Consider the following 10,437-nt stretch of genomic DNA (forward strand, 5'->3'; position numbering starts at 1 on the left):
AAACCTCAACCCTGGGCCTACAGACACAGAACGAACCTGCACAGGTAGGTTTTCACTCTTTATTTATGACAAATATTCCACTTCCATGATTCTCTCCAGTCAAAAGTTCCTAGAACCAGGGGAAAAGGACAACGTTAGGACCACGCCTCTGGAGCAGCCCTAGTCCACTCACTCTGCCCAAATGTGAGCCCCCCAACCTTACTTTGAGACGATGCCGTCGGCCTTGGCCAATCGAAGAATGGAATCATCTGACTCACCCTTAAGAAAAAAAACACACTAAGAATATTTCCACTCCGGCTGCTTGAGATGGCAGGTCAGCTGCGCCACCAGCCCATGTGTCTCCCCCGCTAAGCAAATGGAAACAGGCGCAGAAGGGGAGCCACCCCTCCTGAGGGGCAGCCTCCAGCCTGACTATGGCGTGAGATGGGGGGGACCTCCTAGTGGGAGGCAGGGTCTGCTGCCTGTTTTCTCAGAGCACCCCTCTTCCACCCCCAAGAAGCAGCAGGCAGCCAGCCCAGTCCAGCTGGCTCAAACTACTCTGCCAGCAAATCTACTCAGGCACCATCACACACTCAAATGCGCAGGGTAAAGCAGGGTCAAGTCCACGATGTCCCGAAGTGAGCAAAGCCCAGGGAACACTCACCATCCTACGAATGGCCCCGCAGATAGCATAAGTTTTAAACTGGCCATTAAACCTGCCTGTGACCTTGTCAACCTAGAAAGAGAAGAAGGGTCAGAAACCACTCCCCCAAGTTTGGGAAACACCAATCCTCAAAGCCAGTCTCTGCCTTACGTTCACCCTAGGAGCTCCTCCACAATGGGACAGGCCTGCCTTTCCCGGCACATACATCCCACCCTTCCCGCCTCCCGGGCTCCCAGCTCACCTCGGCCACGTTCATCTGGATGGATGCGTGGTCCTTGGCACCGATGATGCGGTTGCTAGCGGAGCTGTGGAGAAAGGGAGCAGTGAGCAGAAGGGACACGGGGGTTAAAAATGAAAGAGGGGACGTGGAGGGTTGGGAGGGTCTGCATGGAAAAGAGGAACGTCCGGGGAAGGATACGTGAGGGACGTGGCGGCGTAAGGACAGGAGGGTGTGGGGGGAACAAGGGCAGGCGACGGGACGTGGTGGTTGGGTAAAAACGGAAGAGGGGCATGTGGGGGGCGCAGTGAGCCGGGCGTGGGGAGGGCGCTCACCATTTCCGCGGCACGTACAGGTCCACGAACTCGCCGGCGTCGTTCTGCATCTCGAGGCTGAGCCTGCGGAGTCACCGCGCGGCGCCGTGAGGACGGCCGGAACCGTGCCCCGGCTCCCGGCGCAAACCCGCCCCTAGGGTCACGGCCGCAGCCGCACACCGCACCCTGCACCCCGTCCCCCGCGTCCAAGCCCCCGCTTCCGCCCCAGCCCCAGCCCCAGCCCTGAGCCCCAAGCCAGCGCCGCGCACCACACCTGCTGCCACCACACCGCGCGCGAGAGAGAAAGGAAGCGGCTAATTACCCGGCAGAAATATCGGCGGGCAAGGCGGGGCCTCGGCGAGCGCTTCCGGGTCACGCCGCCACAGCGAGTCTGCGCGGTGCGTTTTTGCCGGCCGACGCCCTGACGCACTTCCGCTTCCGGCGGAGGAGGCTCTAGGATCCGCCCTACTGACCCTGGGGCGCGGGGCGTCGTTACGGGTGGTCGCCCTGTGTGGCGTGTTATCCTAGCCCGTGGGTTGTGCCCCACGGACGCAGTCGACCCCTGTGAGCGCCTCGGGAGCCCCGAATGAGCAGCTGGGAGAAGCGGCGGGGACTGAGCCTCGCTGACCGCTGCCGACCGGGCCAGAGATATGGGCGTACCCCCCATAGTGCGCCTCCAGCGCCCCGGGTCCCCTCACCCTGCGGCCACCTGGGGCGTGGGGCGGTGCTCCTGCCCAGGCACGGAGCCTCTGCGAGCGGAGGCCTGCTCCCGTGGTGCCTGCTGTTCACACTCCCTCGGGCCGGTGGGCGAAGGACACCAGCAGGAACTCGGCAGAAAAGAAATTCAGACGGTTCCTGAGGGTAGGAAAAGGTCCCGGCCCATCGCGGGGTCGCAAGCACCCGACCGCTCTGCCATCCAATGTTTCACCAGTCAGATTCCCAGGGCAGAGCATGGGAAGCAGAATGCAGACTGGGGCACCGTTTCCCTGAAGCATTTTGGCCGCCTTTGTCATAGTGCTAGAGGTGCATACTCTTGGACCCCGCAAACCCGCTCCTGGGAATTTGCTCCAAGGAAGTAAAGATGATACAAAGATGGACCCACGAAGTGTGGTCGTTGGTTATGGGTGGGTTCTTGAGGAAGGCCTTGTTAGCAGCCTGAACCCTGTTGCTAGGAGAAGCTCCAAGCCGCAGACGGAAGGAGCAGCGGGGCCAATGTTGGGTTCTTCTCTGGGAGGGGGACATGATCCTAAGATGTAGAACTAGCCTCAGAAAACTAAGGCCCAGTGGCCGGGCGCGGTGGCTCACGCCTGTAATCCCAGCACTCTGGGAGGCGGAGGTGAGTGGATCACCTGAGGTCAGGAGTTCGAGACCTGCCTGGCCGACATGGTGAAACCCCGTCTCTACTAAAAATACAAAAAATCAGCTGGGAGTGGTGCTGGGCGTCTGTAATCCCATCTACTCGGGAGGCTGAGGCAGGAAAATTGCTTGAACCTGGGAGGCAGAGGTTGCAGTGAGCCTAGATTGCACCACTGCACTCCAGCCTGGATAAGAGTGAAATTCCTCCTCAGAAAAAAAACAAGGTGAAAGCAGGGAAGGGGCCTGGCCAAGCCTAGTGGCAGAACTAGGGCCAAACCCCACAGCCCTCTCCCTGCCCCAACCCCTCCCAATTTCCCCCATCCCATTCCTCCGTGGAGCAGTATTGACTGAGAAGTGCTGATGCCATGCCCATTCCTGGTGCCAAGGGTCCGTTAATGGAGAAAACAAAAATCCCAGACTGTGACACTAACATCTCAGAGTCGCCTCCACCCCACCTTTGTGGGAGTGTGCGAGGCAGTCCCTCAGTTAAATGTCCTCTTGGGACTTTGTCTTCCAGATGAGACAAGACCCCACAAGGACAGGCTCAGGACCGCGAACATCCTGCCTCTCCTATAGCAGCCCCATAGGCTAAGCCACAGGAGCCTCTGGAAACACAGCTGTGCCCCCACCACCCCTTTGCCTGGACAACCCTACTCCACACTGAGCTCAAAGTCTCAGCTCCCACATTCTTTCGCTGACCCAAGCTCATGTCAGTTTACATGGTTAAGGGCTCTCAGAGAACCCACTTCTCGTGACAATCTGCTTGTCATTAGACACTGATTTGTGGAACTGTTTGGCATCTTCCCTGTGACCTGGGGCTGCTGGAGCTGCGTTCCCGTGGGGCTGCACACAGTAGGCACACTGGACGCAGGATTAAGTAAAGGCACCAAGGATCCCTGACAGCACCGTCCGAGTCAGGCCAATTTCATTCCGACTGTGGGAAGGTGTAACATCTGGACCTGGTTGGCACTGAGGCTGCAAGTTCTGTCTGGCTTGGAAACCACATGTTCATGTGGGCAGTGTGTCTGCTGTTGCTTCCACTGAACTCCAGCAACCAGGCATCAGAAGTGAGGTCACTGAGGCCATTGTCTTTCAGGAAGGTCACTCTGTTCATGCAGGCCCTGAGATGTGTGCTCTTTCCAGACCCTCAGCATGTGTGCGGAGGTGTCTTGATGTTTGCAGTTGGAGATCTGCACAACTGACCTTCCCATCTATGTCTGTGTGTGGGTTGCCCAGCGAGGCCTGGGGGGTTAAGAGATTCTCTCTGGCTAAAAAGCCAGAGACGGGGCAGCCAGAGGACTAGAAGGGACAGAATAGCAGAAGGAACTCCAGAGGTCTGCAGAGGGTCTTCCTTGAGTGGTCAGGAGAGTACTGTCAGTACATTTCCTAGAGGCTGGGGAAAAAAACATCCAGAAAGATTACTCTGCTTACACGGGACTGGAAATAGTACTTGCTTTCCTCAACTTTTCCAAACTGACAATCACAAGACATTGGATGGAGTACTCAGAAAGGTCTTGCCTCAGTCATGGGGAATAATTATCCCTGCCCTGAATGTTTCCCAGGTCCCACCTAAGAAATCATAAAGGCAAGACCTGAAAGAAGCAGACTGCTTCCAAGTAATGTAATTGCATCCCAGAAAAAAAGCTGAAGAATATTCACAGGAATACAATAGTATCAAGCACTCAGTAAGGTAAAACTCACATTGTGGCATCCAGTCAAAGACTGCCAGGCATTTAAAAAAGCAGAAAAATATGGCCTGTAATGAAAAAAAAAAGCAATCAATGGAAATTGTTCCAGAACTAAAACAGATGCTAGAATTAGCAGGTAAGGCCATTATTATAACAGTTTTTTGTTTTTTTTTTTTTGTTTTTTTTTTTTGTTTTTGAGACAGAGTCTCGCTCTGTCGCCCAGGCTGGAGTGCAGTGGCCGGATCTCAGCTCACTGCAAGCTCCGCCTCCTGGGTTTACGCCATTCTCCTGCCTCAGCCTCCCGAGTAGCTGGGACTACAGGCGCTCGCCATCTCGCCCAGCTAGTTTTTTGTATTTTTTAGTAGAGACGGGGTTTCACCGTGTTAGCCAGGATGGTCTCGATCTCCTGACCTCGTGATCCGCCCGTCTCGGCCTCCCAAAGTGCTGGGATTACAGGCTTGAGCCACCGCGCCCGGCCTATAACAGTTTTTATATAACACCCTCCATACAGTGAAACAAATTTTAGCAGAGAAGTAAAAAAGATCCAGGGCCAGGCATGGTGGTTCACGCCTGTAATCCCAGCACTTTAGGAGGCCAAGGCGGGTGGATCACATGAGGTCAGGAGTTCAAGACCAGCCTGACCAGCCAGGTGAAACCCCATCTCTAGTAAAAATACAAAAATGAGCTGGGCGTGGTGACGTGCACCTGTAATCTCAGCTAGACTCGGGAAGCTGAGACAGGAGAATCGCTTGAACCTGGGAGGCAGAGGTTGCAGTGAGCCGAGATGGTGCCATTGTACTCCAGCGTGGACAACAAGAGCAAAACTCCATCTCAAAAAAAAAGGATCCCAGTTATGGTAATAGATACGAATTTCCTCAGCTGCTGCTAAAGTGGGGAGCAGGGAAGCCGAGGCTGTCCTGGGGTGAGGCCCTCATTTCATCCCGCACTTAGCACCACAGCCAGCAGCCAGCAGCCCCGCAAGCCCGTATCTTGGTCTCTATCCAAGCTTACCTGCATCTACGCAGCCCTCATCCTGCATGACAGTGAAGTGACTGTCACAGAGGACAGGATCAATGCCCTCGCTGAAGCAGCTAGTGTAAATGTCAAACCTTTCTGGCCTGGCCAGTGTCACCATCAGGAACCTCACTGGCAGTGTGGGAACTGTTGAGCCTGTTCCAGCGGTTGGTGCTGCCCCAGCAGGAGGTCCTGTCTCTCCCACCGCAGCTGCCTGAGCGCAGGAGAAGAAAGGAAAGGAAAGAAGAATCTAAGGGGTCTGTTGAGGACGTGGGCTTTTGTCTTCCTCACTAAACGTCTTTCGAAACATGTTCAGCAGTAAGTTGCACTCTAAAAAACTAACAGATGTGACAACTACAATATGAATACAAAAATATTATAAATGATACAATAAAAATATATATTATAGAAATATATAAATGTTAAAAATGTTAAAAATACAATAAAAACATAAGCCTGTAATCCCGGCATTTTGGGAGGCCGAGGCAGGCAGATCACCTGAGGTCAGGAGTTCAAGACCAGCCTGGCCAACATAGTGAAACCCCGGCTGTACTAAAAATACAAAAATTAGCCGGGCATGGTGGCGCGTGCCTATAATGCCAGCTACTCGGGCGGCTGAGGCAGGAGAGTCGCTTGAACCCAGGAGGCAGAGGTTGCAGTGAGCCGAGATCACACCACTGCACTCCAGCCTGGGTGGCAGAGTGAGACTGGAAAGAAACCCACTTCTGTATACTAGGGAATTTGACAAAGCTGCATACACGCATGTCCAGGACAGGATGGATGCTCTGAGAAGACCACTGGCCGTCTATACATTCAGTGCAAGCAGGAAGTGAAAGTGGAGCAGAATTATGAATGGCATGCTTAGCCAGCTGTGGTGGCACAAACCTGTAATTCCAGCTACTCCGGAGGCTCAGGTGGGAGAACTGCTTGAACCCAGGAAGCAGAGGTTGCAGTGAGCCAAGATCACACCATTGCACTCCAGTTTGGGCAAGAGTGAGACTCCATCTCAAAATTTAAAAAAAGGTAAGCTGCTAATAAAGGAGAGACAGATATGTATAAATAAATAAATACATACATATGTAAGGGGCATGCGGAAGCCAGGCATGGTGGCTCACACCTGTAACCCCAGCACTTAGGGAGTCCAAGGTGGGAGGATTGCTTGAGCCCAGGAGTTTGAAACCAGCCTGGGAACACATGGCAAGACTTCATCTCTACAAAAAATTTTTAAAATTACGGCCAGGCATGGTGGCTCACACCTGTAAATCCCAGCACTTTGAGAGGCCGAGGTGGGTGAATCACCTGAGGTCAGGAGTTTGAGACCAGCCTAGCCAACATGGCAAAACCCTGTCTCTACTAAAAATACAAAAATTAGCTGGGCATGGTGGCACATGCCTGTACTCCCAGCTACTCGGGAGGCTGAAGCAGGAGAATTGCCTGAACCCAGGAGGCAGAGGTTGCAGTGAGCCGAGATCGTGACACTGTACTCTAGTCTGGGTGACAGAGTAAGATTCCGTCTCAAAAAAAAAATTAAAAAATTAGCCAGGTGTGGTGGTGCCTGTCTGTGGTCCCAGCTACTTGGGAGACTGAGATGGGAGGATGCTTTTGGGTGTCCAAGCTACAGTGAACCCTGTTCCCACCACTGCACTCTAGCCTGGGTGACAGAGTGAGACCCTGTCTCAAAAAAAAAAAAAAAAGAAAAAAAATTAGCCAGGCATGGTGGTAAGCGCCTGTAATCCCAGCTACTCAGGAGGCTGAGACACAGGAATCACTTGAGCCCAGGAGGCAGAGGATGCAGTGAGCCAAGATCATGCCACTGTTCTCTAGCCTGGGCAACAGAACAAGACTTTGTTTCAAAAAACAAAACAGGGCGGGGCACAGTGGCTTACGCCTGTAATCCAGAACTTTGGGAGGCCGAGGCGGGCAGATCACCTGAGGTCGAGAGTTCGAGACCAGCCTGCCCAACATGGAGAAACCCCATCTCTACTAAAAATACAAAAAAATTAGCTGGGCATGGTGGCGCATGCCTGTAATCTCAGCTACTCGGGAGGCTGAGGCAGGAGAATCCCTTGAACCTGGGAGGCGTAGGTTGCACTCCAGCCTGGGCAAAAAGAGCAAAACTCAGTCTAAAAGAAATAAAAATAAAAATAATCAAAATAATTCACCCTATAACACACTAAAGTGGAAAACCACGTGATCATCTCAAGATCAGGTGATCAGAGCATTTGACAAAATCCGACATCCATTCCTGATTTTTAAAAACAACAGCTTTCAGCAAAGTAAAGATGGAAGGAAACTTCCTCACCCTGAGAAAGGGCACCTGTGAAAGATACAACCAATGTGTTACTCATAGGTAAAGACAAGATGCTTTCCTAAAGCCAGGAGCAATACAAGGATTTCTGCTCTCACCACTTCCATTCAACACAATACCGGAGGTTCTAGCCACGGCAATAAGGCAGAGAAGAACAAAAGACATCCAGATTGGAAAGGAAGAGGCCACTGTTCTTAGCAAACAGCATGATCGTTTATGTAGAAAATCCAATTGAACCTACAAAAATACTACTCGACTAATGAATGAGTTTACTGAGGCTTCACGATGCAAGAGCAACACACAAACATCAGCTATATTTTAATCAACTAGCAGTGAAAAACTGGAAATTGAAATTTAAAAATTAATACTATTTGGCTGGGTGTGGTGGTTCATGCCTGTAATCCTAGCACTTTGGGAGGCCGAGGAGGGCAGATCACGAGGTCAGGAGATCGAGACCATCCTGGCTAACACAGCATAACCCCGTCTACTAAAAATACAACAGCCAGGCGTGGTGGCGAGCGCCTGTAGTCCCAGCTACTCAGGAGGCTGAGGCAGGAGAATGGCGTGAACCCAGGAGGCGGAGCTCGTAGTGAGCCGAGATCACGCCACTGCACTTCAGCCTGGGTGACAGAGCGAGACTCCGTCTCAAAAAAAAAAAAAAAAAGAAAAAGAAAAAGTTTTTTTATTGTTTAATTTTTTGGGGTACATAGTGGGTGTGTACATTTATAGGGCACAGGAGATATTTTGATACAGGCATGCAATGCATAGTAATCACATCAGGGGAAATGGGGTGTCCATCACCCCATTGTTTATCCTTTGTGTTACAAATAATCCAGTTATACTCTTTTAGTCATTTTAAAATGTGCAATCAAACATTAGGTCTTGTTCTTTCTTTCTTTCTTTTTTTTTTTTTTTTTTTTTTTTTTTTGAGACAAGAGTCTCGCTCTTTTGCCCAGGCTGGAGCACAGTGGCACGAACTCGGCTCACTGCAAGCTCCGCCTCCCAGGTTCACGCCATTCTCCTGCCTCAGCCTCCCGAGTCAAGTAGCTGGGACTACAGGCATCCGCCACCGTGCCAGGCTAATTTTTTGTATTTTTAGTAGAGACAGGATTTCACCGTGTTAGCCAGGATGGTCTGGATCTCCTGACCTGTGATCCACCCTCCTCGGCCTCCCAAAGTGCTGAGATTACAGGCATGAGCCACCGCGCCCGGCCTCTACTTTTTTTTATACCCATTAATCATCCCCATTTGCCCCCCAGCTCCCACTCCACTACCCTTCCCAGCCTCTGGTAACCATCTTTCTACTGTCTGTCTCCACAAATTCAATTGTTTTAATTTTTAGCTCCCACGAATAAATGAGAACATGTGAAGTTTACCTCTCTGTGCTGGGATTATTTCACTTAACATAATGACCTCCAGTTCCATCCATGTTGTGGCAAATGACAGGATCTCATTCTTTTTTGTGGCTGAATAGTACTCCATTGTGTACATGTACCGTATTTTCTTTACCCGTTTGTTTGTTGATGGACACAGGTTGATTCCAAATCTTGGCTATTGTGAATAGTGCTGTGATAAACATGGTAGTGCACATATCTCTTTCTTTTCTTTTCTTTTCTTTTTTTTTTTTTTTGAGACACAGACTCACTCTGTCACCCAGGCTGGAGTGCAGTGGTGTGACCTCTGCTCACTACAACCTCTGCCTCCAGGGTTCAAGTGATTCTTCTCCCTCAGTCTCCCGAGTAGCTGGGACTACAGGCGCCGCCACCACGCCCAGCTAATTTTTTGTATTTTTTAGTAGGGACGGGGTTTGACCGTGTTAGCCAGGATGGTCTCGATCTCCTGACCTCGTGATCTGCCTGCCTCAGCCTCCCAAAGGGCTGGGATTACAGGCGTGAGCCACTGCGCCCAGTCTAGTTTTTTTTTTTCTGTAGAGTTGTTTAAGCTCCTTATATATTCTGGTTACTAATCCCTTGTCAGATGGGTAGTTTGCACATATTTTATCCCATTCTGTGGGTTGTCTCTTCACTTTGTTGATAGTTTGCTTTGCAGAAGCTGTTTAACTTGATGTGACCCCATCTGTCCATTTTTGCTTTGGTTTCCTATGCTTGTAGGGTATTACTCAATAAAGCTTTGCCCAGTTCAATGTCCTGGAGAGTTTCCCCAATTTATCTTTTAGTAGTTTCATGGTTTGGGGTTTTATATTTAAGTCTTTAATCCATTTTGATTTGATTTTTTTATATGGCAATAGATAGGGATCTGGTTTCATTCTTCTGCATGTGGATATTCATTTTTCCCAGCACTATGTCTTGAAGAGACTGTCCTGTCACCATTTTATGTTCTTGGCACATGTGTCAAAAATGAGTTTACTGTAGATGTATGGATTTATTTCTAGTTCCTCTATTCTGTTCCATTGGTCTGTGTGTCTGTTTTTATGCTAGTACCATGCTGTTTTTGTTACTATAGCTCTGTAGTCTGATTTGAAGTCAGTTAATGTGATTCCTCCAGTTTTGTTGTTTTTGTTCAAGATAGCTTTGGTTGTTCTGGGTCTTTTATGGTTCCATATAAATTTCAGGATTGTATTTTTCTATTTCTGTGAAGAATGTCATTTATATCTATATTTTTTTCATACAGAGTTTTGTTCTTGTTGCCCAGGCTGGAGTGCAATGATGCAATCTCAGCTCGGTGCAGCCTCAGCCTCCCAGGTTCAAGTGAGTCTCCTGCCTTAGCCTCCTAAGTAGCTGGGATTACAGGTACATGCCACTATGTCCGGCTAATTTTTTGTATTTTTAGTAGATACAGGGTTTCACTGTGTTGGCCAGGCTGGTCTTGAACTCCGGACTTCAGGTGATCCACCTGCCTCGGCCTCCCAAAGTGCTGGGATTGCAGGCATGAGCCAC

General features: G+C 50.5%; 1 protein-coding gene and 1 long non-coding RNA gene across 3 annotated transcripts; both read right to left on the minus strand.

Moving 5' to 3' along the window:
• Positions 1 to 45: 45 nt before the first annotated feature.
• LOC105470531 (ribosomal protein S21) lies at positions 46 to 1,526 on the minus strand. Of its 2 annotated transcripts, none has more exons than XM_011722616.2 (6): positions 1,449 to 1,526; positions 1,196 to 1,258; positions 885 to 948; positions 644 to 715; positions 203 to 258; positions 46 to 109 (listed from the first exon to the last, which is right to left on the minus strand). In XM_011722616.2, exons 2-6 carry the CDS (start codon positions 1,243 to 1,245, stop codon positions 100 to 102), a joined length of 252 nt encoding a protein of 83 aa, XP_011720918.1. In that variant the 5' UTR covers positions 1,246 to 1,258; positions 1,449 to 1,526; the 3' UTR covers positions 46 to 99. The 2 variants fall into 2 exon arrangements, with proteins under 2 accessions (XP_011720918.1, XP_070935178.1); XM_071079077.1 differs by having other exon boundaries at positions 1,497 to 1,520.
• A 2,259-nt stretch (positions 1,527 to 3,785) lies between these two features.
• On the minus strand, positions 3,786 to 5,309 carry LOC139358412 (uncharacterized). The gene is made up of 3 exons (XR_011613165.1): positions 5,230 to 5,309; positions 4,232 to 4,286; positions 3,786 to 3,923 (listed from the first exon to the last, which is right to left on the minus strand). It is a non-coding gene; the product is annotated as an uncharacterized lncRNA (long non-coding RNA).
• Positions 5,310 to 10,437: the final 5,128 nt, after the last annotated feature.

The sequence above is a fragment of the Macaca nemestrina genome, chromosome 15, assembly GCF_043159975.1.
Source record: "Macaca nemestrina isolate mMacNem1 chromosome 15, mMacNem.hap1, whole genome shotgun sequence".
Lineage (NCBI taxonomy): Eukaryota > Metazoa > Chordata > Mammalia > Primates > Cercopithecidae > Macaca > Macaca nemestrina.

Bases quoted from the DNA above. Each gene is read 5' to 3' on its own strand.
- LOC105470531 (XM_011722616.2), bottom strand. From the start codon at position 1,245: ATGCAGAACGACGCCGGCGAGTTCGTGGACCTGTACGTGCCGCGGAAA. The intron at 949-1,195 runs GTGAGCGCCCTC...CTTTCTCCACAG, and splicing joins CTGTACGTGCCGCGGAAATG to CTCCGCTAGCAACCGCATCA. The intron at 259-643 runs GTGAGTGTTCCC...TTTTTTCTTAAG, and splicing joins GCGGGGCCATTCGTAGGATG to GGTGAGTCAGATGATTCCAT.